Genomic DNA, 26,176 nt, shown 5'->3' on the forward strand with positions numbered 1-26,176 from the left:
TGACTGGAATTGAAATGGATTTGACCCCAACCCATTAACTCAAACATACACACATTTGAGCCAGCCATATCACCATACACATCATTCACTCATATCCGGCGCCAGTCGAAGGCCTCCTGTCACAGATCGATGGGGTGGTGCTGCAGGCTCTGGGTCTGATCTTTGGCTCATATCTAGAGAGTCAGTGGAGCAGAAGACTGTATCAACTCTGTGACATTAATCCGCTTCTAAATCACAACCTTCAAGAACAAAATCTATTTTTTTATTAATTTATTTTATTTCACCTTTATTTAACCAGGAAGGCCAGTTGAGAACAAGATCTCATTTACAACTGTGACCTGGTTAAGATAAAGCAAAGCAGTGCGACAAAAACAACAACACAGAGTTACACATAAACAAACAAAGAAAAATAGAAAAATGTACAGTGTGTGCAAATGTAGAAGAGTAAGGAAAATAATTACAATTTAGCATTAATACTGGACTGATGTGCAGATGATGATGTGCAAGTAGAGATACTGGGGTGCAAAAGAGGAAGAGGATAAGTAACAATAGGAGGATGAGGTAGTTGGGTGTGCTATTTACAGATTGGCTGTGTACAGGTACAGTGATCGGTAAGACTCCAGCTTCAGAGATTTTTGCAATTTGTTCCAGTCATTGGTAGCAGAGAACTGGGTGGAAAGGCAGCCAAAGTAAGTGTTGGCTTTGGGGATCACCAGTGCAATTACCTGCTGGAGCGCGTGCTACGGGTGGGTGTTGCTATGGTGACCAGTGAGCTGAGATGTGGCGGGGCTTTACCTAGCAAAGACTTATAGATGACCTGGAGCCAGTGGGTTTGGCGATGGATATGTAGTGAGGGTCAGCCAACGAGAGCATACAGGTTGCAGTGGTGGTTAGTATATGGGGCTTTTTAAAACGATGGCACTGTGGTCCAAGTTTGGCAGCATCGGCAGAATAGTCCGTTTTACGAGGGTAAGTTTGGCAGCATGAGTGAAGGATGCTTTGTTATGAAATAGGAAGCCGATTGTAGATTTCATTTTGGATTGGAGAGATATGGGATGCGGCTGCATGCATGCCATGGCCCTCCTCTCTCACACTCGAGTGACACTGAGATTGTGTTAATTGAGAAATAGCTGGATAGAAAGGCTCCTAGTTGGCTCCTATATCCATGTTGTGAGGTATTCTATTTGGCACAATAGAATCCCAACCTGCATCTCATAATTGCCTGCAAGTCCTGTTGATGAATATTGAAGATTGACACGCAGATATCTTTTAATGAAAACAAGGCCTCCTTACTCATTTAGACCACTAGAAAGCAAGAGCATCTAATCAATACTACGATTACAGAGCCCTATGTAGCACCCAGGAAAATGTATTGTAGATCTCCAGGTGGAGTACAGAGCCTTCTGTAGCACCCAGGAACATGTATTGTAGATCTCCAGGTGGAGTACAGAGCCCTCTGTAGCACCCAGGAACAAGTATTGTAGATCTCCAGCTGGAGGGCAGCTGATGTTTGAATATAAACAAGATGGCTCTGATGTAAACGTCTCTTGAAGTCAGTTATCTGACAGTTGATGTGTCCGTTAAAGACAGGGAAGTTGGGGGGTCCAGTGCCCCACAGTTACAGCTCACAGTTTAACCTTGTTCATAAAACATTCATGCCTGTTTGCACCAGAGTCTCCAGAAATGCCTTATTTATGTGTAGCATGTAGCAGCATCCTGCTGGGGATGTAGTATGGATGAGATGTCAGAGGCTTCCCCTGTCTCAACAGATTCCTTCCTTCACAGATACACAACAGGCAACACTGTTGTGCACACACATTCACACACACAAACCCTACTGCACATCTGGCCTATATAAATGGCATGTATATATTATATTATGTATATATGATGTATTATTATATTATCTTCATCCTGTGTTGACGTCTGGATGCTGACAAGTCTTTTTCTGGGGGAGCTGCTGTGAGCTGATGGCTCTCCTGCAGGCAAGTCTCTGTAACAGATGTTTGTGAAAGGCATAAGTCTGTTTGAACTACCACAGCGTAAGCATGTACAGTACCACAGTCCTTAGTAACACCGTCATTACACAGTAGTAACCACAGCCCTGACTCAGTTCTTTACCGTGTTGGCACATTAACCCCAGGTACCTGTTAGGTACAGTGGAAAGGGGATTATTGACTTTAGTATTGCCTGAGGAACTCTTCTGCTGCCTGAGGGCAGTGGCAAAGAAGATTAGATAATAACCTCACTGAATGTTTTCAGATGGTCATGAACACTAAGACATATATCATGCCACCGAGGTGGATAGAAACTCTATACCAGGGTAGAATGGGGACAGGCCTTAGTCTCCCTGAGTTACTAATAGGACCATTTGCTTTTTAGTGTGTGTGTGTGTGTGTGTGTGTGTGTGTGTGTGTGTGTGTGTGTGTGTGTGTAATCTCCTCTTATGCACTCTGGACATGTGTTAGTAGTACCCAACTCACTAACGATCATCAGGTCGCTAATGGCCTGGTACTCAGGGCTCTACCGTCCCTCCAACCACTCTGACATCAATGCAAATACAATGGAAAATCACATCAAAACACTATGTGCTTTTAAAACTCAATTTGAAGAAAGAAGTTCAACAACAGGTTGAAACTGAGTGTAAAACATGATCATTGTGGATGTTGTTTCAAAGACTAACAGAACGGAATGGACAGCGCTTTCTAAGGTGATGATTCATTCAAAACACCCATTTGAATATATAAAATAAAACCTGAATTTAAGAAATGATTGTGCTGTTATACAGTACATAGCCTAGCCACATATTACAGAAGGCAGAAAAAAACGGATTTAAGATATCTATGGTACATCATTTGTCTAGTCTATATTAAACCAATTCAGAGTTAGACTACATTATCGTGAATTTCTATTTGATTTTGAATAGCCTAGTAAAAGGGCATTATTTAAATGTTTTATATAATCAATAGGCTGACACATTACCTTTAGCTACACAATATCTGAACCAACACATTTCCATTTCCTCCCCTCTCTCCTTCATTCCTTTCTCCAGCACACAGAGAGGGGCTGTCAACAGTTTAATGAAATATGTTTAGTTGGGAAAACATGTTACTATCATGTTCCAGAACAGATTTCACTTGGTTTCACAAATTAAGCACTGGGTAGCTGCAGGAACAGGGTTGGAGAGCCCATGACATACGACCCAACATGGAATGAACCTGTAGCCGACCCAACATGGAATGAACCTGTAGCCTCCATTTGCTATTCGAGTGCATACGGATGATATGGATTTCCCTCTTGCCCCTGTTTCTGCCCATTTCATAATGGGACATTCTAATTCTAAACTCATTTTACATATTAGTAAAGACAAAATGAAATAAAAAATAGTCTGATGGGTGAAATAATTATCACTTGATGAGAGCTGGAGAGAACAGCTAGTGCTTGCCTGATGCAAGGAACAGAGCACCACCTTTTGATTGGTAAGACATTCTAGGGTTTGTCTCATTCACAACTAAAGTTGCCAAATAACTAGCATATAGTACCTGTTTCAAATTATACATTTTATAGTCAACATAGCAACTTCATAGGCGCACTTTAGCTCTGAATCGGGAAAAAAAATCATTTATATTTTATTCAGCTAAGTTCATTTATAATGTCCTTACTTTAAAATCAAATAATATAAAAATAATGGCATGGGACATAAGCATGTCTTGTCTGCTAAATGAACAAGCCTACAGCCTATGGCATGGCGCATAGTGTCACGGCCATCAAAGGAAGTGGACTAAGGTGCAGCGTGGGGAGCGTGCATATTCCTTTTGTGGTGGTTATCTTCACCCTGCAAATGCGGGGCGCTGGCATAGGACGCACTGGGCTGTGTAGATGTACCGGAGACACAGTGCGCAGAGCTGGCGCAGGATATCCTGGGCCGAAGAGATGCACTGGAGACCAGGCGCGCTGAGCCGGCACCATCCGTCATGGATGGATGCTCACCCTAGCCCGGCAGATGCGGGGAGCTGGGATGTAGCGCACCCGGGCTGTGAACGTGCACTGGAGACACCGTGCGCTCTGTTACGGAGTCTAGTTGATAGGTAATCGACTAGCCGGACTGTTCCCCGGACTCCAGTTGTAGGGATTTGTACAATGCACAAACAAGGCTATTGAACCTGACATTGGTGTCTGTCTTTATTCCTTTATCTAACATATCATACTGAAACACGCTCCACCGCATAACACGGTGCCTGACCAGTACGGCGCTCGCCACGTTAAGCACTGGGCGTTGGCTCAGGTCTATAATCCCACTCTGCCAATCTCCCCGTGTGTCCCCCCCAAAAATTATTGGGGCTGCCTCTCGGGCTTCCTTGCTAGCTGTGTTCCCTCATAACGATGCCGTTCCGCCTTTGCTGCCTCCAGCTCCTCCTTGGGATGGTGATATTCCCCAGCCTGCCTCCAACTCCTCCTTGGGACGGTGATATTCCCCAGCCTGCCTCCAGCTCCTCCTTGGGACGGTGATATTCCCCAGCCTGCCTCCAGCTCCTCCTTGGGACGGTGATATTCCCCAGCCTGCCTCCAGCTCCTCCTTGGGACGGTGATATTCCCCAGCCTGCCTCCAGCTCCTCCTTGGGACGGTGATATTCCCCAGCCTGCCTCCAGCTCCTCCTTGGGACGGTGATATTCCCCAGCCTGCCTCCAGCTCCTCCTGGGGACGGGGATATTCCCCAGCCTGCCTCCAGGGTCCTTTATTGTTCAGGATTTCCTCCCAAGTCCATGAGTCCCCCTTACCACGCTGCTTGGTCCTTTTGTGGTGGGAAGTTCTGAGCCACCTCCGCCCATGGGACATACCTCGCCCATTCTCCTGGCCGGTCCTGGCAATACGACCGCAGAAACCAACCCACATCCTGGTTCACTCTCTCCACCTGCCCATTACTCTCGGGGTGATAACCCAAGGTCAGGTTGACCGAGACATATCCAACAGAAAAGGAAAAGGGAATCGGTGGCAGCTAATAGACCGGTGACGACGACCACCGAGCGCCGCCCGAACAGTGGTGGAAGTCGTGACACATTGCCAGATAGGTCAACTCATATTCTGTCCTTCTGTTTCTTTAGACCTGCCTAAAATAAAGAATGGATTTATTGTGACGTTGTGTTGAATTTATTATTGATAAATGAATAAACAATATCCCCATTTTAAATAGAATTGTATCTAGGTAAATGTATACATTGTTTTATAAGTGATTGACAATATGAGTTCATAAGAAGGGATTGTGTGACACGGACAAGGAGTAATAAAAAGTTAATGAACACCATTTCAACTAGGTAGAGACAAATGGGTTGGGGACTGAGTAAACACATAAGGTCGTTAGCCTATGGTTGACCCAACTGAAACTTAGCTCTGGGTTTTTTAGATAAGGCAGTGAGTGCATTCCTAGGTTTTCTACCTAATAAAACTGTCAGTTCAGTGGTGATCGATAATGTTGAGGGGTCAAAAGTTATCTGGGAGTGTGGTAGTAAGTTAGAATGAACTTTTCACCTTACTTTGTCTGGGTCGAGAGGAGGGGATTCTGTTAAAGCAGTGAAATGACGTCATGATCTGTATATAAACTGCTGCGTGTGTTTAAGTGGTAGTGCGCTCCGAGAATAAATTCTATTACCTATTATTTAAAGACTGGTCTGCGTCTATTTTATGCAAACAAGAAATCTTACAAATTCTCATAAAATAGATTAAGGTCTTTCAATTGATGAAAGCACATTGGCATAATTAAATTATACTAACACGTTGTATATTCAATTGATTTATTATACTTTAAAAAATGTAGATGTTCCAAAAGCAGGCATCAGCAGCTTGTATGTGGGGAGATCAGGAGATGCTAAATGTGTTTAAATTAATTAACAATCAACTACTGTGAGACCGACAGTCTTTTGCATAGCAATAACTGGCTAGCAAGTGGCAAAGGAATGGCATTTTCTCTAATAAACTGTCGTTAAAGGAACAAGAATGTAACAAACAGAATAACATGGTGGTTTTCTGTGAATATCCATCAAAAACTTCTTAGCAGACATTTCAAATTACACTTGTACTGTATATGCCCTGAAAAGTGGACTGGACCAAGGTTTTTGACTCATGGGATGCAGGTACCCACTGCTTAGCCCAAATGTGATTCCTACTCCCCTCTCCAGGAGCTGATGGTTTTTGCATGAGGCAGGTGATGTGGGAGGACACTCCCAGAGAACACTGAGGGTTCTATGGAACATCACCAGCACATCATACACCTGACTAGACATGGACTAACACAGTTCATCTTTGTAATGCAAAACCACACAGATATAGTGTTAAACTTAAACCGAGGAGTGTATATATGTGTGTGAAAAAGAGACTAGGGCTTTATTGGAGGAGTGCATTTGAGGAGTTATAGCTCCCCCTCTCTCTATATACTGTAATTAAAAATAACCAAACACGTCAACATTGTTTGCCTTCAGACACACACTCCCTCTGTCAGGTGGAATAATGAATCTAATTTCCCACCAGAGCTGTTTACTCTTAGACAGCTGTAAGCATAGTGTGCTGATTGCCTCTCCACCTCTCACCTAATTTGCCAGACTCCACCTCTGCCACTCACATTGATAAAACACAATATTCAACACTGGTCTTTTCATGATTCATCTGTTGAAATAACACATATGGAATCATGTATTAACCAAAAAGTGTTAAACGTATCTAAATATATTTTATATTGGAGATTCTTCAAAGTAGCCACTCTTTGCCTTGACGGCAGCTTTGCACACTCTTGGCATTCTTTCAACCAGCTTCACCTGGAATGCTTTTCCATCAGTCTTGAAGGAGTTCCCACATATGCTGAGCACTTGTTGGCTGCTTTACCTTCACTCTGCGGTCCAACTCATCCCAAACCATCTAAATTGGGTTGAGGGTGGGTGACTGTGGAGGCCAGGTCATCTGATGCAGCACTCCATCACTCTCCTTCTTGGTCAAATAGCCCTTACCCAGACTGGAGGTGTGTTGGGTCATTGTCTTGTTGAAAAACAAATGATAGTCCCACTAAGCCCAAACCAGATGGGATGGCGTATCGTTGCAGAATGCTGTTGTGTGCCTATAATTCTAAATAAATCACAGACAGTGTAACCAGCAAAGCACCCCCACACCATCACACCTCCTCCTCCATGCTTCACGGTGGGAACTACACATGTGGAGATCATCCATTCACCTACACTGCGTCTCACAAAGACCCGGTGGTTGGAACCAAAAATCTCAAATTTGGACTCCAGACCAAACAACAGATTTCCACTGGTCTTATGTCCATTGCTCATGTTTCTTGGCCCAAACAAGTCTCTTATTATGATTGGTGTCCTTTGGTAGTGGTTTCTTTGCAGCAATTTGACCCTGAAGGCCTGATTCACGCAGTCTCCTCTGAACAGTTGATGTTGAGATGTGTCTGTTACTTGAACTCTGTGAAGCATTTATTTGGCCTACAATTTCTGAGGCTGGTAACTCTAATGAACTTATCCCCTGCAGCAGAGGTAACTCTGGGTTTTACTTTCCTGTGGCAGTCCTCACAAGAGCCAGTTTCATCATAGCGCTTGATGGTTTTTGCGACTGCACTTGAAGAAACTTTTGAAAGACCGAAATAAATTAAATAGTTCAAATCTGATAAATGTCCTATTACACAATGTTATTTAATAGTAGCACTTTTGCCCATTGAGATATGTTGTTTTCCTCATTAGTATATCTGCATGATCATTTCTCAATAAGCTGTTTGAAATTAGTTATAGCAATCAAGAGTATTTGTGTTATTTGGGATGTTCTGCTCAAAATACCAGCCAATGTCTCCGGAGTACAAACCTTCCTCTCCTGAGTGCCTACTTTCGTCTCCTGAATACAAACCAAGTAAAATGACCTATAAATCTACTTGTTCTCTTGAGAACCTTGAGTCTGTTGGCAGTAGTGAGCGCTCTGAAGTTGATCCTGACCGGGGTGAAGTACCTGCAGCGACAGCTGTGGTACACACTTCCAGTGTTTGCCATGGGAGACCTATCAGAGAGGATTTTGGACCGATAGGAATTTAAAAACGGGATTCCTGCTTTTTCCCGACCCGTACGTTGTTTCAGGCTGGGTAAAGGACAAATTGGGAGCAGTTACATTGTGAAAGTTTCGAGAAGTGGAATTGTTTAGATTTTTTTGTGCATCCTCCGCCACAGGCAGCTGGCGCTGTGCGTGTCGAGGCCTCGTGCTTTGCTCTCCGGAGCAGGGCGCTGCTCAAAGGAGTGATCAGTAGGGTAGCATTGAGTGTAAAGTTGGATCAAATGAAAAATAATATTCCTGGTGTTTGATTGATCTGTAATGGCACATTCAACACCAGGTGTGACTGCGTCCTGGGCTCTACTGAGAGGAGTGCCCCTCGATGAGATCGGTGCTGCGGCCAGCTGGGCTTCCTCTTGCACCTTTTCTAGGTACTATCGGGTAAATGTGGCACCTCCCTCTTGCGGTTGGTTCAACGGTCCTGGGCGTCGCCTCCCCTTCCGGGGACTGTGTCGGGACCCCCCTTCCACACTGACGGCCCATGCGTCTCGGTCCCGCACTGGGACTTCGTTGCTGGCTGGCCAGGTCCCTCTAGCACCGACTAATCTGGTGCGGGGATACCAATGTATTGGAGTAATCCAATATAGTGAAACATAACGAAGGTTACGTATGTAACCACGGTTATGTGAGCTATATGGATCACTCCAATCCTCTACGGTGCTGGTGCTCCTCAAAAATGATGTAGAGAATGTATGCCGAGGCAATGGGGTCTATATATAGGTGCGGACCCCAGCCGTGACACAGGTGTACAACGAGAGTAAATCTGTAAATCCTCACCTCGGATGTATCCCTCCTCCGCGGAGTGATACCGGATACCAATATATTGGAGTGATCCAATATAGTGAAACATAACAATTGGAACCATTTCCGTGTTTGACCGCTAGGTTTATGGGTATTATGACACCTCCATATCCCAAAGGTTGGAGTCGTTGAAAGGAGTGATAACTGGGGTAGCATTGTGTTTAGAAGGAGCAACTGAAATGGAAGATTCCCGGTGTATGACGCCCGCCGCTTGGTGAGACTCATAGCCGGTGGAGAGCATGGTGAAACACAGATGACTGTCTGTCCTGCTGAGTTTTGATGCAGAGTCTTTACCTGATGAAGTTAAGTTAGGATGTGTCAGTTATCCTGTGAGACCATTTGTGCAGAACCCACTAAGTTTATTTCAGATGTTAAGCTCATGTTGCAGCAGTGTGTAGGTGGGAGATTCCTAGATGTGAGAAGTGTGCAGGAGGACATGACACAAAGGAATGTGTGTAAACGGTGAAAAAAGTGGTGCGTGTAAACTTTGGGGGACCCATGGTGCTGGCGATTGGAAATGTCAGGTGAGAGAGGCAGGTTAAAGTTGCCAGGATCAGAGTAGTCAGAGCATAGCCGCGGGACGTATGGGTGCTGAGGGTGCTGCAGCACCCCTGAAAAATCACAATAAAATAACTATTAATAAATACAAAAATAGAGCAGCTCCCAGCCTGTGCATGTTTTCTGTCACTTTTAGAAAGCAGAGTGCAGAGACAGTGGCATTTTCTGTCACTTTTAGAAAGCAGAGTGCAGAGACAGTGCCATGTTCTGTCACTTTTAGAAAGCAGAGTGCAGAGACAGTGCCATGTTCTGTCACTTTTAGAAAGCAGAGTGCAGAGACAGTGCCATGTTCTGTCACTTTTAGAAAGCAGAGTGCAGAGACAGTGCCATTTTCTGTCACTTTTAGAAAGCAGAGTGCAGAGACAGTGCCATGTTCTGTCACTTTTAGAAAGCAGAGTGCAGAGACAGTGCCATTTTCTGTCACTTTTAGAAAGCAGAGTGCAGAGACAGTGCCATTTTCTGTCACTTTTAGAAAGCAGAGTGCAGAGACAGTGCCATGTTCTGTCACTTTTAGAAAGCAGAGTGCAGAGACAGTGCCATTTTCTGTCACTTTTAGAAAGCAGAGTGCAGAGACAGTGCCATTTTCTGTCACTTTTAGAAAGCAGAGTGCAGAGACAGTGCCATTTTCTGTCACTTTTAGAAAGCAGAGTGCAGAGACAGTGCCATTTTCTGTCACTTTTAGAAAGCAGAGTGCAGAGACAGTGCCATTTTCTGTCACTTTTAAAAAGCAGAGTGCAGAGACAGTGCCATTTTCTGTCACTTTTAAAAAGCAGAGTGCAGAGACAGTGCCATTTTCTGTCACTTTTAAAAAGCAGAGTGCAGAGACAGTGCCATTTTCTGTCACTTTTAAAAAGCAGAGTGCAGAGACAGTGCCATTTTCTGTCACTTTTAGAAAGCAGAGTGCAGAGACAGTGCCATTTTCTGTCACTTTTAAAAAGCAGAGTGCAGAGACAGTGCCAGTGCCATTTTCTGTCACTTTTAAAAAGCAGAGTGCAGAGACAGTGCCATTTTCTGTCACTTTTAGAAAGCAGAGTGCAGAGACAGTGCCATTTTCTGTCACTTTTAGAAAGCAGAGTGCAGAGACAGTGCCATGTTCTGTCACTTTTAGAAAGCAGAGTGCAGAGACAGTGCCATTTTCTGTCACTTTTAAAAAGCAGAGTGCAGAGACAGTGCCATTTTCTGTCACTTTTAAAAAGCAGAGTGCAGAGACAGTGGCATTTTCTGTCACTTTTAAAAAGCAGAGTGCAGAGACAGTGCCATTTTCTGTCACTTTTAGAAAGCAGAGTGCAGAGACAGTGCCATTTTCTGTCACTTTTAGAAAGCAGAGTGCAGACAGTGCCATTTTCTGTCACTTTTAGAAAGCAGAGTGCAGAGACAGTGCCATTTTCTGTCACTTTTAGAAAGCAGAGTGCAGAGACAGTGCCATTTTCTGTCACTTTTAAAAAGCAGAGTGCAGAGACAGTGCCATTTTCTGTCACTTTTAAAAAGCAGAGTGCAGAGACAGTGCCATTTTCTGTCACTTTTAGAAAGCAGAGTGCAGAGACAGTGCCATTTTCTGTCACTTTTAGAAAGCAGAGTGCAGAGACAGTGCCATTTTCTGTCACTTTTAGAAAGCAGAGTGCAGAGACAGTGCCATTTTCTGTCACTTTTAGAAAGCAGAGTGCAGAGACAGTGCCATTTTCTGTCACTTTTAGAAAGCAGAGTGCAGAGACAGTGCCATTTTCTGTCACTTTTAGAAAGCAGAGAGACAGTGCCATGTTCTGTCACTTTTAGAAAGCAGAGAGACAGTGCCATGTTCTGTCACTTTTAGAAAGCAGAGAGACAGTGCCATGTTCTGTCACTTTTAGAAAGACAGATGTTCTGTCACTATTGCAGAGACAGTGCCATGTTCTGTCACTTTTAGAAAGCAGAGTGCAGAGACAGTGCCATGTTCTGTCACTTTTAGAAAGCAGAGAGACAGTGCCATGTTCTGTCACTTTTGCAGAGAGACAGTGCCATGTTCTGTCACTTTTCAGAGAGACAGTGCCATGTTCTGTCACTTTAGAAAGCAGAGTGCAGAGACAGTGCCATTTTCTGTCACTTTTAGAAAGCAGAGAGACAGTGCCATGTTCTGTCACTTTTAGAAAGCAGAGTGCAGAGACAGTGCCATTTTCTGTCACTTTTAGAAAGCAGAGAGACAGTGCCATGTTCTGTCACTTTTAGAAAGCAGAGAGACAGTGCCATGTTCTGTCACTTTTAGGAAGCAAAGTGCAGAGACTGCCATTTTCTGTCACTTTTAGAAAGCAGAGAGACAGTGCCATGTTCTGTTACTTTTAGAAAGCAGAGAGACAGTGACATTTTCTGTCACTTTTAGAAAGCAGAGAGACAGTTCCATGTTCTGTCACTTTTAGAAAGCAGAGAGACAGTTCCATGTTCTGTCACTTTTAGAAAGCAGAGAGACAGTGCCATTTTCTTTGCCTGTCAGCTGATTAGGCATAGCGCCAATTGCTTTGGATTTGACGTTGGCATTTGAACATGGCCTTGTAAACCTTGTTCTAATTTGATAGCCAGAGGTTAAATTAATTGGGAGGTGGGGAGCCCTCGTTGATGGTGACCATTCGAAACCAAAAGCTGTTTTGTTGCTATTTAAAAATATCTGTTGTGATAGCTGTATGCCTAATTGTTATTTTCATTTATTCACCCAGTAAGCTAGTGCAATTTTGGTTACATGTAAGCCTATTGGTATGAAAATACCTGAACAACTTGCTATTTAGAGCATTTCCCACAAATGCATGTCTTGTTTTTGGCTTCAAAGACAATAACAAATGATTGTTTGCTGTAACAAATGTGCATTGTCATGCAGTGACAGAATGATAATGGAAATAATTGATCATTATTGATTACCTAGTTGGGCAAACTTTTTAAACCTCTTGCTGTAGACCTACATCGTCATCCTCTGCCTGCATCTCTACCTGTAGCCTACCTGCCCTGGTATAATGTATGTTCACCTATCCCTCTATCAGTCTTGCTTGACCATCTTCCTGAATATTCTAATAGATCAATCTTGCTGGCAAAACTTAATTAAATATTGCTAAGTTATTTACCTATAGTGTAGATATGGAGCTGTTTTTGTTGGATATAATGAATGCTGCGTAGGCCACACAATAATATAAGACAGAGACAAGCTGGCTGGGGGGAAATGGGTCCTGTGGTGGTGGTGAGGTTGTTGGGTTAGTTGGTAGGGAAATTCTTCACAGCGCATTGAATTAATAATGCAGAATAGTAGGCTGACAAAAAGCCAAACAGTAGGTGGCGGCAAAAAACACTAGTAGGTTGTAGTCTGCCATAAAACCTTAAAGAAGAAGGCGGTTAGAACTAGTTTTGACCCGGAAGTGATTACGAGAAAAATATTTTCAATGACAATAGAACATGTGTTTATGAACATTTTAACCGTTTTTTTGCGTAAATCATTTACAGAGAAATGGCTTCTCCGAACCATAGCCCGGGTGTAGAAGGGGCGGTCAGGGTAACGGCTTCGCCAGCTGGTAAAACACAGACGTTGGTGTTGGCTTCTAGCCTGGCCGGGCTCCGCGGTAAGAAGAGACCTGCTAACACCGCCATCTCTCCTGCTGTACTGGCCAGTGGGAACAACAGCAAGAAGAAGAAATTTCAGCCCATCGCAAACCCGACACAAGCACAGGTAGTTTCCCCGAAGCTAGTTAGTTAGTTAGCTAGCTACTACATACGCAGAGGAATAGACAGACCAATTAAAATGTTGATCTGATTTCGATGATACAGTAACAACCCTTAACCAACAATGCTTTAAGAAGTTAAGTAAAAAAATAAAATAAATAAAAGTAACAAATAATTAAACCGCAGAAGTAAAATAACAATATCAATATAATAAATAAATATCAAGTACCGGTACAGAGTCAATGTGCGGGGGTAATATGTACATGTAGGTAGAGTTAAAGTGACTATGTATAGGTAATAAACAGAGTATCAGCAGTGTAAAAGAGGGGTCTAGGTAGCCCTTTGATTAGCTGTTCAGGAGTCTTATGGATTGGGGGGTAGAAGCTGTTTAGAAGCCTTTTGGACCTAGGCTTGAAGTAGTAGAGAGAACAGTCCATGACTAGGGTGCCCGGTTAAAGCCTCACTTCACCACTTTTTAACCTCGTATTCATCATCTCCAGATCAGTCCCAGTGAAAACTATGATCTACGTTCTGCAGTCAAAAACTCTAATCTCTTTTTTGTTTTTCTAAACACCAAAGATCACTCAAAAACTTGAAAAGTAGGGAGATTACATAATGGTTGTAATGCTGGCTGCACTTTGTCCAAACTGGTTGATCTAGCTAGTTATGTAACAGCTGAGCTGTCCCCTGGGCCAAGTTCAGTTGCCAAACAACGTTGCAGATAGAAATGCCATGAATAGAGCCTACATGATCACTTATTTTACATGTCAGAGAGGCATGTTGTATAAACATAGTGTAACAGTATAACTTTAGTCCGTCCCCTCGCCCATACCCGGGCTCAAACCAGGGACCCTCTGCACACATCAACAACTGACACCCACGAAGCATCGTTACCCATCCCTCCACAAAAGCCGCGGCCCTTGCAGAGCAAGGGGAACCACTACTTCAAGGTCTCAGAGCAAGTGACGTCACCGATTGAAACGCTATTAGCGTGCACCACCGCTAACTAGCTAGCCATTTCACATCCGTTACACTGGCATATTTCTATCTAAACATTCCACAATGTTGCATTCTGCTAAACTGACCCTGTAGGTGACTGCAGTGGAGGCGGTGTCTGAGGGGAAGGCGGTGGGCGTGTCTGACGCTGTAGGTCCAGCCACAACGGAACCAGCAGCCAAACCCCTGCCCTTCAAAGACCCAATATTTGTGGTGAGCAGACTGGGGGGGGAACACTTGTGAAATGATAACTGGTTGATAGAGCATTTTTGTCTTTCCCTCACTTGTCTTCGCCTCACTCCTCTCTCCCCCCTTTTTACAGCATTCAGGGATAGGGGGAGCTGCAGCAGGAAAAAAGAACCGGACCTGGAAAAACCTGAAACAGATTCTGGCAGTGGAACGGACTCTACCCTGGAAGATCAATGACCCCAATTGTGAGTGTGTCTGACTTTGTGTATGAAAGATGTTCTGGGTCAATGTTTCTGCTTTGATAGATGTTTACAGTGAAAATGAATACCCATTTTGGGGATTTTAACAGACGGCTGTGTAACTATAAGCTACTTCTCTGTGCAATATTACACATGACCTGATTCTTTCTGAGCCTTCTCTGATTGCCTGAATTTGACCTTTGAGCCTGCTGTGTTCAGACTACAGCATCGATGCCCCTCCCTCCCTGAAGCCAGCCAAGAAATACTCAGACATCTCTGGACTCCCCGTGAGTAACTGACACACACACAGTCTTCACACATGTTTATGGACTCTCTGTGAGCTGTTGTCATTTTGTATGTGTCAGGTGAACTACACACACACACACACACACACACTCACTCTGCATTATGCTATGTGTCCATGTGTCAGGCGAACTACACTGACCCCCAGACCAAGCTGAGGTTCACGTCATCTGAGGAGTTCTCCTTCCTGCGCCTGCTCCCCACTGACGCCGTCACCGGTTACCTGGCGCTCCGCAAGGCCACCTGCATTGTACCCTGACCTCAAGGCCTGCTGGGAGATGGGAGTTCAGCGTGTGTCTGTCATGGCCTGGGAGGGACATTGACCATTATGGGGAACAATGTCTAGGAGGTGTCTGAGACTCTCAGGGAGAGGGACCAACAGGGACTGTTACAGAGAGAGGGATCCAATGGATACCTTTGGCCCCCTTTCGACAACAAGGGAAGCGCCTCTAGTGTCGAGAGACTATCACTCCCAATCTGGCTGACGTCATGATGGGGATGTCTACACAGACATTTTGAGCTAGCTACTGTCTACATAGACATTTTGAGCTAGCTACTGTCTACAGACCTTTTGAGTTGGCTACTGTCTACACAGACCTTTTGAGTTAGCTACTGTCTACACAGACCTTTTGAGTTGGCTACTGTCTACACAGACCTTTTGAGCTACTGTCTACACAGGACCTTTTGAGTTGGCTACTGTCTACACAGACCTTTGACTACTGTTTTGAGTTGGCTACTGTCTACACAGACCTTTTGAGTTGGCTACTGTCTACACAGACCTTTTGAGTTGGCTACTGTCTACACAGACCTTTTGAGTTGGCTACTGTCTACACAGACCTTTTGAGTTGGCTACTGTCTACACAGATCTTTTGAGTTGGCTACACAGACTGTCTACACAGACATTTTGAGCTAGCTACTGTCTACATAGACATTTTGAGCTAGCTACTGTCTACAGACCTTTTGAGTTGGCTACTGTCTACACAGACCTTTTGAGTTAGCTACTGTCTACACATCTGAGTTGGCTACTGTCTACACAGACCTTTTGAGTTGGCTACTGTCTACACAGACCTTTTGAGTTAGCTACTGTCTACACATCTGAGTTGGCTACTGTCTACACAGACCTTTTGAGTTGGCTACTGTCTACACAGACCTTTTGAGTTAGCTACTGTCTACACATCTGAGTTGGCTGTCTACAGGAAAAACAATAGAGTGAATAACTTGACCTTCCTATGATGATTGCTCCTTGATCTGTCTGAAATCATATGTGTTTGTTATGTTGCTGTATGATGATAGTGTTGCTACTTGTTTTATCTGCCCTCTGTAAGATAACACTCAACATATTGTTACCTGTTTTTTAATGTAGTTAAAAAACAAAATACTTATCATCCTTACTGAACAAACTAGTTGTGCCACATTCTGTAATCACCTGCTGTAATGAGATTTGACAGCTTTAAACGATGACTTTCTCTTTTGGACGCTGTTATCTTTTTGCTTGGGAGCAAAACTGGGAGATGAAGTAGAGAAGAGACTTCCTAATGTGTTTTCCAGGGCTGGGTTAGTTTGAGTTGCTGGGTAACTGTAGAGAGCAACAGTACAATGGCTGCTGCTGTGTGACAACAGGTGCTACTGGTCTCAGGGTCACAAATCAGCTGGGCCAAAATATGTCAGGCCCCAGTGAGAATTGAACTCACGACCCCTGGTTTACAAGACCAGTGCTCTAACCACTGAGCTATGGAGCCTTACTTGTATAGCAATGCAGAGAATATGCTATTTAATTACCACACCCCTACTGTCTGGCTACAATGCAGATGCCACACCTCAGTAATATGTCAGACTCCTTATATAAATACAAGTAACGATAGCTGCCGGTATGATCCCACAAAGCCTTCCGAACCGCCATTGTAAATTATATCAAGTGAGTACCACATTGAGATATACTAAGACCCAAGACAAGGTTTAGGCTTATCAATGACAGTTGGGCAGAAAGATTACACCGAGCTACCCAGAGAGACACAAGATTATGCTGGATCTCTGCTTGTGTCTTTGTTATCGTTCAGTCTAGTTTGAACCGTGAACTGTGTTTGACCATTCAGACAGCTTTGATTATGAAATTCTTGACTGGGCCAGGAAAAACAAACAAGATTTCAAAGGGTTTATTCAAAAGCTAAAAGAAGACTGAATTTATCCTGCCTTCTAAAATAGAGAAATACAGTAGGTGATGTGACAGTGCCTCCTGGTGGTATAAAGTGTTTAAAACAAGATTATAAACTGTGGTTCAAGTCCTGAATGCTGATTGGCTGACAGCCGTGGTATATCAGACTATATACCACTGGTATGATAACATGTATTTTTACTGCTCGAGTTACGTTGGTAACCAGTTTATAATAGCAATAAGTCACCTTGGTGGTTGTGATATGGCCAATATCCCACGGCTAAGGGCTGTATCCAGGCACTCCTCTTTGCGCATAAGAACAGCTCTTGCCGTGGTATATTGGCCATATGCTACACCCCTTTGTGCCTTATTGCTTAAATATAGTGCCAGAGTCCTCTATAAACGTTGCTACGCACAGAAGGCGTACGTCACTTTAATTTATAAAAAAATAAAATAAAAAACTTGACGGGAGAATGTGCGTCCTCCATGGACACTTTGACCCACATGTACACACACGAACTCGAGAAATGAGAAACTACGACTCCGATGGCAGAAGGATGGAAACTCAAGAAACGCTTTGAAATTAATACCAATGTGTGAAATAAAATCGAAATATTACCTCATGGTATGAGTTACCTGGAGTTCACACACACGGAAGACACAATTTAGGATAAATACAAAGAACCCCTGATGTTGTCCAGTTTAATCGGGAATCATTTAATTGGATCTGTAATTATTAAACAATACATGCATGTTATGAAATGTATTTTCATAAATACTAATGTGAACAGTCCAAATTCTGTTTAAACTGAAGCCGTTTACGATGCCTCAGTCGGGCAGATACGAGTGCACAGTTTAATATTGTTATCACATGTTCGTTGCGCAGAACTGTCAGTTACAATCAGGGTAATTACCACACCTGAAGGTGTTACGCAATTGGGTAGCTTTGACAATCAAATGGATGGGTATTAAAACGCATGCAATTACAATGCGTAATGACCCACAATGGCTGCTGTGGCACTGTTGGAAGACTTGGCGAGAGCGACTTATCAGAGACCAGCAAGATCTACTGGCCAATGATAAGGAGTGGCTTATGAGCTGGTTCTCTTGGATCTGTGTTGTAGTGGGCCCATCTTTACAGAGAAGCACCAGCAGAAACAAAGCCGTGGCTGCACTTAAACTCCTTGGCAACCTCGTTAATAGCGTTGGTGTCTCTTTGCGTTTGCAGGACTGCATCTGTGAGGACACGGCCGCTGGAGGGTTGACGCACAAGGTGCAGTGGAGACGCCGGGGCTGGGGGCACTCAGCTCCTGCTCCGCCACCGACCCCACTGGAACACTCAGTTCCCGCTCCGCAGCGCCACCGAACCCGCTGGAACACGCAGACTAAAAACAATAGAATGTGTAAATGTTTAAACAACTTGAATGCATCTGCTTTATTCTTTTCAAACGTGTGAATACTATTTACGTACCTGGATCATCCGGTGCGTCTTGCATGTCCGTGTCCCCCTGCGTCACTACTCAGGAGGGATTCCCCTATAATACCGGCAAGGGGGTTGAGCTCCGGTGTCCTTTTCTCCGCCGTGGCAGAACACTGTAAGGCGATGCACCTTTTGACCTGCACTTTTGTCGGACCACCTTTTCATTTCTGAGCCAGCAGCATTCACAGCGTCCGCCACATGTAAAGCCCCACTATGTCCACCAAAGCATATATTTTCTTTCTTCATCCTCCCCTACAAGAACTTCCATTTCACACTGGGTGAAATGTTTCTTTTTATTGCCTTTCTGTCGGGATTTGTTGTCATGCAGTCATTATGGAGGAATATCAATCAGTGGCGTTTCATTGACTATTTATAGGCAACTATGGCCGTTAAAAGGGTGGGACAAGACGCTCGCTCACTTGCGCCAAATTTCGAGTTGATTGTGATTTCTAACGGAAAACCGGCGTGGGACGTGCATACGCACTGTTAAAAATCTGAATATGTTTGTATGTAAGCACTTTCTGTGTTTTGCCCGTACGCCACCTTTTGACGTGAATCCCCCGCCCAGTTTTATAAATGAGGCATCTGGTCTGTAAACTGTTTCCTCCTGGATACAGAGTGAGAGTGAAATAAATGTTCTGATTGGTTCTAGTCTAGGTAATGCATGTTCAGCAGTAGTATCTGTAAACGAGAGGAAGGACCAGCACTGGAGTTGTCAGTGCCTTGTTCTCGGCAGAGTTCTCCCACACGCTCACGAACTGAGAGATGAACCTCTCTGTGGCTATTGTCGTTCTTACTGCGGTCGTCTGCACTTCGGCAGAAAGTAAGTATTCTATTGATTTGAATGCCAATTGAATTAGGGCCAGGGTTATATTAATTTATTCAAGGTGCTGGGTATATGAAGTGTGATAACGGTTTAAAATCGACTTTGAACCAGTATTTGGTTCAATCACTTTGTAAAGATTGAAGCTGATGTTAATGATTTGGTGTATTTATCACTCAACTGAACTTGTATGTTATCTGTTTGGGTTTCCAGTTCCTCATGAGACCGTCTATGTGCAGGGCTGTCTTGAGAAGACAAAGGTGGAGGCGGAGGCAGAGCTTCAGGTGGATGGGGAGGAAGTGGTATATGCTGACTTCCAGAGTGGACAGGAAGTTTGGACATTGCCTGAGTTCCTGGGGCCATTCCCAAGCTCCACTGTTCGTAACTTCTACAAGAATGCCGTTAAAGGCAGACGATTGTGTCAGGATGCCTTGGCTCTTTGGATATTAGAAGAAAAGTTTCCACCTGAGGTAAAAGGTAAAGAGCAAATCAACTTTATGACTATAATTAAAATGAAGATGAAAAGTGACATTTCTGTATTACAGTGAGAGATTGATTTTAAAGCTAGTGGTTGTATTCCCCCCCCCCCACCCCCCAGATGCCCCTGAGAGCACCATCTACCCCAGGGCTGAGGAGGTGCTGGGGGTGGAGAACACCCTTATCTGCTTTGCCAATCATTTCTACCCCCCGCCTGTCAATGTCAACTGGACCAAGAATGGCCTGGAGGTGACTGAGGGAGTGTCTCTCAGTCGGTACTATCCTAATAAAGATGGAACGTTCCACCAGTTCTCCAGCCTGAGTTTCACTCCACAGGAGGGGGATGTCTATGCCTGCACTGTGGAGCACACAGCCTTGGAGGACCCCAAAACCAGGTTCTGGGGTGAGAAACTGTTTCTCTAAATAGGGTATTTATTAAATTATCTTGGGTCTCTGGAAGCCTATCAGATATAAGAAAATCTGAAACTCAGGGTAATGTTTCCTCATAAACTATTGCCACTGTAATATATAATAGTTGAAATATGTATTTCTTCAATGTGTTGATGGCACCGCTCTCCTCTTGTCCCCCAGAGATACATGAGGTGAGTGGGTCCAGTGCTGGTCCTGCTGTATTCTGTGGAGTGGGCCTGACTCTGGGACTGTTGGGAGTGGCTACCGGAACATTCCTGTACGTCAAAGGACAACAGTTTAACTGAATTGTGACATATATGAAATCTAAAAAATCCTCTTTTGCAGTTGTAGGTAAACAATGTGACAGAATTAGTGGCGTACCGCAGTTTCATATTTTTTGTTGAGGGGGGAAACTGCTAACGTCGTACAATTTTACACATTTTGCCACTGGGCAAAGAAAAATATGCAGTTTTATAACTAATCTCATGCTATTTTGCCATGAGGCTGAGAGAGAATGCATTTTTTTAAGCACATTTCCTGCTATTCTACACATTTTGCTCTGAGGCTGAGAGAAAAGGTTGAAGTTTATCAGCTAATTTCCTGTCATTTTAAACATTTTAAACACTTATGACATGTTCATATGTTATCTGGGTGGGGGGCTGACCTCCAGGGTGTACCCACCTTTTCTTTTGGAGAGAGGGGGGTGCAGGGAGTGTGTGGTACGCCAGTGCAAATAATATTATTAACTACTCTGTAACGGTTTAATTTTTTTCCTGTCAATAAAATCTTAAATATTTTTTGGGAAAACAATCAAAGGTATCATAAATATGCACCCATCCTGAGACGTTTAACAATAATAGACACATGAATGGATCACATTCATTAATTGTTCCCGTCTTTTACATTGTACACTGCAAATGGGTAATTCCCCCCTCCGTCATCAATACTTACATGATCACAAACTTTAATGTCATTTCACCATTCACTACTAACTATCAGTTGTGTGGTAAACAGGAGGAAGTATGAAGTTTTTATACAATGTACTGAAACTGAGTGAGAATGGGAGAGCATGTCTGAGCTATTGTAGGACCAATACCATAGAAACCCAAACAAGACTGTAAAGTAGTAGGTTGGTTAATATTTACACACAGTGACAGGAATAAGAGTTTTATTGTATGCAATAATTGGTATGGGACTTTGTCTGGTGTCAAATCAATAATCATAAACAGGGTCGGGTAGGTTACTTTCTAAATGTAATCCATTACTAGTTAAGTGTCATTGTAATCCGTAGCGTAACTTTTGAATTACCCAAACTAACAGATTACGTTCAGTTACTTTTGCATTACTTTCCCTTTAATAAAGAGGCGTTAGAAAAAGACAAAGGATCCATCCAACACATTTGGTGTGTCATAGTGGTCTCTGACTTGTGGTCAGACTCGCTCAGACGGACAAACTTCAACTTGCACAATTTTTCAACGCTGAATTGAATGAAATTGAGAAAACAAAGTGTCAATGTATTTTTTCACAGACATCGATTCTGAATTTAAAAGTAATTTGAGAAGTAATCTAGTTTTTCAAAAGAATTTGTAAATCTGATTGCAATATTTTAGCTGGTAATGTAATTACACATCAGTCATGAATTGCAGTGCTTTGTGATATGCTTAGTGAGAGAGAGAGCATAGCAATATTATAACAAATTACTTCCTGAAAGACTTTAGAGCTGTTTCACTACTGGACTGACATTGGTCCATCCAATCTGATTCCTCATTCTGTTCCATTCCGTTATAGACACAGGCCAACATTAACCACATAGAGACACAGAAGGATGTATCTAACTCTGTTCTCGTTCTGAGAAGTAAACATGTCTGTGCTGAATCTCTCGTCCATCCACCTATTGCTTCTCTTCTCCTCTCTGTCTGGAGTAGGTGAGTAAAAATCTGCTCCTGTCCTATAGATGTGATCAGGTTTGACAGGAACCACAGAATGACTTTGAATTGATCAAGATACACAAAGTGAGTCCAAAGTCTCAGTTATCATCTTGAGCTTTGCAAAATGACTGCCATTATAGACACTTGTAGTGGTGAGATAGTCAACATTAATGCTGTTGTTTGTGGTCTCTGTACAGAGAGACTGAAGGGATTGAAGTCTAGTGGTGAGATAGTCAACATTAATGCTGTTGTTTGTGGTCTCTGTACAGAGAGACTGAAGGGATTGAAGTCTAGTGGTGGAATAATCACCCACTTGTGATACATGAGTAAAAATATAGATACCTTTTTAATAGAAAGTTACTCAAGTAAAAGTCACCTAGTAAAATACTACTTCAGTAAACGTCTAAAAGTATTTGGTTCTAAATATACTTAAGTATCAAAGTAAATAAAATTTCTAAAATATCAAAAGTAAAAGTGTAAATAATTTCAAATTCCTTATATTATGCAAAGCAGACGGCAGCATTTTCTTGTTTTTAAAATGGCAGATATCCAGGGGCGCACTCCAACACTCAGACATCATTTACAAATGACGCATTTGTGTTTAGTGAGTCTGCCAGATCAGAGGCAGTAGATGACCATGTGTTCTCTTGACAAGTGCGTGAATTGGACCATGTTCCTGTCCTGCTAAGCATTCAAAATGTAACGAATAATTTTGGGTGTCAGGGAAAATGTACGGAGTGAAAAGTACATTCTTTTCTTTAGGAATAACTCCAGTATGTATTGATATAATTTCACAGGATTTGTTTTTGGATGGAAGCTGTAGAGATTGGTAAGAAATGGCCAAATGTAGCCAAATATCTTATTCACCCATTTTAGTTTTTTTTTTAACATTACATGACCTGGTATGATGGTGGGTTGATCAGTTATACAGTTTAAAGCTGTTGTTTTTGCTGGGCGTTTTGCCCAAATTTTACTTTTAAAGTAACTGTCCAGTGTTTCCAGATTTCTATGAAATATGATATATAATTAATTACAAAAGTGTGAAATTGTTTTCCATACAGTTTTGGAATGGTGTGGGTGTACCCTATCAACAGAATGGTGTGGGTGTACCCTATCAACAGAATGGTGTGGGTGTACCCTATCAACAGAATGGTGTGGGTGTACCCTATCAACAGAATGGTGTGGGTGTACCCTATCAACAGAATGGTGTGGGTGTACCCTATCAACAGAATGGTGTGGGTGTACCCTATCAACAGAATGGTGTGGGTGTACCCCATCAACAGAATGGTGTGGGTGTACCCTATCAACAGAATGGTGTGGGTGTACCCCAACAACAGAATGGTGTGGGTGTACCCTATCAACAGAATGGTGTGGGTGTACCCTATCAACAGGATGGTGTGGGTGTACCCCATCAACAGAATGGTGTGGGTGTACCCTATCAACAGAATGGTGTGGGTGTACCCTATCAACAGAATGGTGTGGGTGTACCCTATCAACAGAATGGTGTGGGTGTACCCCATCAACAGAATGGTGTGGGTGTACCCTATCAACAGAATGGTATGGGTGTACCCCAACAACAGAATGGTGTGGGTGTACCCTATCAACAGAATGGTGTGGGTGTACCCCAACAACAGAATGGTGTGGGTGTACCCCAACAACAGAATGAGTTAACAGAATATTCACTTTTAAAAGGGAGATTTTCACTGGACAGTTACTTTAAAATGGCAACATTTTCTCTCAGCCTCATGTCAAAATGTGTAGAGTAGCAGGAAACCTGCTTTAAAACTGAAGGGGAAAAATCTGAAGAATAGCATGAGATGAGCTATAAAATAGCATTTTTTTCTCTGTCCAAAATGTGTAGAATTGCAAGAAATCACATTACAAACTTCAAAATGCTCTCTGATTCATGACAAAATGTGTAGAATAGCAGTATAAAGCTGCAACATTTTCTCTTAGCTGTTTTTCCCCCCCAAAGTTTGTTTTCCCTAAAAATTATATTCATTTTTTTTTATTTTGGGGGGAGGGACCTTCAACTTTCCACTTATACTGCGTTTTCAAAATACCCCTCAAAATAACCCTCAAAATAACCCTCAAGAGGGGCATAATAAGTGATGTCAAGCTGTGTACAATCGCAGGAAATGCATTTTAAAATGTCCAAAAACATTGCAGGGGAGGACCCCCTGGACTGCTGTTCGCCCCCCCAATATCTACACTACAATTTCACCCTTGATTTAAGTAGTGGCCAAAGTGTGTCATCCTCTGCGTTCTTGTAATCGTGCACTGATGAAATCGTGCACTAAACATGTTTGTATTTTGATAAAGAATTATTCCATCTTATATTTCTATAAACAAAGATACATAAAGAGTGAAATCCACAGAATGTATTTGTTTTCTCTGGTCTGTTGATCAGATGATATTATGAAAGAAGAGAAACGAGACCTCCAGATCTCATCTTGTTTGTGACTGTTTATTTGACAGATGGCTATTTTGGACACTTTGAGATGAGGTGTCGGTTCAGCTCCGAGGAGCCCCGTGATATTGAGTTTCTGCTGCAGGTCTACGGCAACAAGAAGTTACTGGGACAATACAACAGCACAACAGAGAAATGTACGGTCTACACACAATGGATGAAGAACTTCACTGAAACGGCCTGCAAAGGCCCTGCTTTTCTGGCCGCGAGGAGAGACGAAATGAAGAAATACTGCAGCAGCAATGTTCCTGTGGTGTATGGGTACTTACTAGATAAGGCAGGTGAGTGAATGAGTACATACTCAATGGTAGTGATAAGGAGGAGTACATACTAGATGAGATAGATGAACATCATGAAAACAGCATGAGGCGAGCCCTGAAGAAGCCAGTATGTTCTTCCCTCTCCAGTTGAGCCCTACATCAGGCTGAGGTCAGTGGAGCCGTTCAGTACCAGACACCTGGCCATGCTCGTGTGCAGCGCCTACGACTTCTACCCCAAACCCATCAGAGTGACGTGGCTGAGGGACGGACAGGAAGTGACCTCAAATGTTACTTCCACAGAGGAGCTGGTCAATGGGGATTGGACCTACCAGATCCACTCGCACCTGGAGTACACACCCACACCTGGAGAGAGAATCGCCTGTATGGTGGAGCACTTCAGCCTCACTGAGCCCAAACTGTATGACTGGGGTAAGTGTGAGTGTGTGTGTGGACTTGGAGTGTCTGAATTAGATACGAGTGCTTGGGAGGGAGGGTTTATAAGTCTATTTATTGTAAGATGTATGTCTTAATTGTTTGTGTGATTACAGACCCCTCCATGCCTGGTCCTGAGAAGAATAAGATGGTGATCGGGGCCTGTGGGCTGCTGTTGGGGGTGGTCTTTATAGCAGCTGGACTGATCTACTACAGGAAGAAATGTAATGGTGAGGAGACACAGGCTATTCTATGTCAAAACAACCAAATACTTTAAGTCCAAATTTGAAATGCAACTTTATCTTTTTCGTTCTCTTTCAGAAGGACGAGTGTTGATGCCGACCATGGCGCTGCCAGAAAGTTATGGCACCATCTAGTGGTTCACACCAGTCAGCCTTCTGAAGGTTGTGATCTGAACCCACTTAATTAGTCTGGGTACCAGTCTTTTTAAGCTAACATTCCACTTCTTGTTGCCTCTTCCGTGACATATGCCAAGGAGGTCAAGTAGTGGAAGGTCAGCTAAAAAGACTGGTACACAGACTACCACTTAATCATTCCAAGCACAATGTCTTCTCAGTCTCCCAGGCCTTTTGCATTGGAGGAGAGGTTGCAGCCAGAAACTCCCAAGGCCCTTCTATGGGGATCAGAATCCCGGCATTCAGATCAAGAGTTTACCACCGAGTGGCCAACTTGATCAAATCTATGTCCACATCCTGTGCGTCTGAGACTTTAGATCTAGGATATGATTTTGTAAGGAATTTTCAGATGCGACAAACAAGATTGGTTTATGGAATTGTTCATCCTTAGGTTTTGATTCTAATTCTTGTTTCTATTGGCAACTGATGTTATTGTTAACTTGGCTTTGTCTTTTATTAAAATAGTTTTATTTTGCAGTT

At 43.2% G+C, this 26,176-nt stretch overlaps 3 protein-coding genes, 1 long non-coding RNA gene and 1 other non-coding gene across 5 annotated transcripts; 3 read left to right on the plus strand and 2 right to left on the minus strand.

Moving 5' to 3' along the window:
• The first annotated feature begins 12,796 nt into the window (after positions 1 to 12,796).
• ino80c (INO80 complex subunit C) lies at positions 12,797 to 15,466 on the plus strand. Its single transcript, XM_042318088.1, has 5 exons — positions 12,797 to 13,127; positions 14,213 to 14,329; positions 14,439 to 14,550; positions 14,764 to 14,831; positions 14,975 to 15,466. The coding sequence occupies exons 1-5, from the start codon at positions 12,909 to 12,911 to the stop codon at positions 15,104 to 15,106; spliced, it is 648 nt and encodes a 215-aa protein (XP_042174022.1). The 5' UTR covers positions 12,797 to 12,908; the 3' UTR covers positions 15,107 to 15,466.
• A 1,047-nt stretch (positions 15,467 to 16,513) lies between these two features.
• trnat-ugu lies at positions 16,514 to 16,586 on the minus strand. The gene has a single exon. It is a non-coding gene; the product is annotated as a tRNA-Thr (tRNA).
• Positions 16,587 to 17,647: 1,061 nt separating this feature from the next.
• On the minus strand, positions 17,648 to 18,589 carry LOC112222682. Its single transcript, XR_002949182.2, has 2 exons — positions 18,471 to 18,589; positions 17,648 to 18,384 (listed from the first exon to the last, which is right to left on the minus strand). It is a non-coding gene; the product is annotated as an uncharacterized LOC112222682 (long non-coding RNA).
• On the plus strand, positions 18,494 to 21,000 carry LOC112243905 (H-2 class II histocompatibility antigen, A-Q alpha chain). Its single transcript, XM_042318087.1, has 5 exons — positions 18,494 to 18,594; positions 19,132 to 19,302; positions 19,516 to 19,779; positions 19,901 to 20,182; positions 20,371 to 21,000. The coding sequence occupies exons 2-5, from the start codon at positions 19,245 to 19,247 to the stop codon at positions 20,493 to 20,495; spliced, it is 729 nt and encodes a 242-aa protein (XP_042174021.1). The 5' UTR covers positions 18,494 to 18,594; positions 19,132 to 19,244; the 3' UTR covers positions 20,496 to 21,000.
• A 115-nt stretch (positions 21,001 to 21,115) lies between these two features.
• Positions 21,116 to 26,176, plus strand: LOC112222681 (H-2 class II histocompatibility antigen, E-S beta chain-like). Its single transcript, XM_042318086.1, has 6 exons — positions 21,116 to 21,739; positions 21,979 to 22,115; positions 24,597 to 24,869; positions 24,996 to 25,277; positions 25,397 to 25,510; positions 25,602 to 26,176. Exons 2-6 carry the CDS (start codon positions 22,052 to 22,054, stop codon positions 25,655 to 25,657), a joined length of 789 nt encoding a protein of 262 aa, XP_042174020.1. The 5' UTR covers positions 21,116 to 21,739; positions 21,979 to 22,051; the 3' UTR covers positions 25,658 to 26,176.

Source organism: Oncorhynchus tshawytscha, unplaced genomic scaffold (assembly GCF_018296145.1).
Source record: "Oncorhynchus tshawytscha isolate Ot180627B unplaced genomic scaffold, Otsh_v2.0 Un_scaffold_3409_pilon_pilon, whole genome shotgun sequence".
NCBI classification, from domain to species: domain Eukaryota; kingdom Metazoa; phylum Chordata; class Actinopteri; order Salmoniformes; family Salmonidae; genus Oncorhynchus; species Oncorhynchus tshawytscha.

Bases quoted from the DNA above. Each gene is read 5' to 3' on its own strand.
- ino80c (XM_042318088.1), top strand. From the start codon at position 12,909: ATGGCTTCTCCGAACCATAGCCCGGGTGTAGAAGGGGCGGTCAGGGTA. The intron at 13,128-14,212 runs GTAGTTTCCCCG...CTGACCCTGTAG, and splicing joins CAAACCCGACACAAGCACAG to GTGACTGCAGTGGAGGCGGT. The intron at 14,832-14,974 runs GTGAGTAACTGA...TCCATGTGTCAG, and splicing joins CAGACATCTCTGGACTCCCC to GCGAACTACACTGACCCCCA.
- LOC112243905 (XM_042318087.1), top strand. From the start codon at position 19,245: ATGAACCTCTCTGTGGCTATTGTCGTTCTTACTGCGGTCGTCTGCACT. The intron at 19,303-19,515 runs GTAAGTATTCTA...TTGGGTTTCCAG, and splicing joins CGTCTGCACTTCGGCAGAAA to TTCCTCATGAGACCGTCTAT. The intron at 20,183-20,370 runs GTGAGAAACTGT...CTTGTCCCCCAG, and splicing joins CCCCAAAACCAGGTTCTGGG to AGATACATGAGGTGAGTGGG.
- LOC112222681 (XM_042318086.1), top strand. From the start codon at position 22,052: ATGTCTGTGCTGAATCTCTCGTCCATCCACCTATTGCTTCTCTTCTCC. The intron at 22,116-24,596 runs GTGAGTAAAAAT...TTTATTTGACAG, and splicing joins CTCCTCTCTGTCTGGAGTAG to ATGGCTATTTTGGACACTTT. The intron at 25,511-25,601 runs GTGAGGAGACAC...GTTCTCTTTCAG, and splicing joins CTACAGGAAGAAATGTAATG to AAGGACGAGTGTTGATGCCG.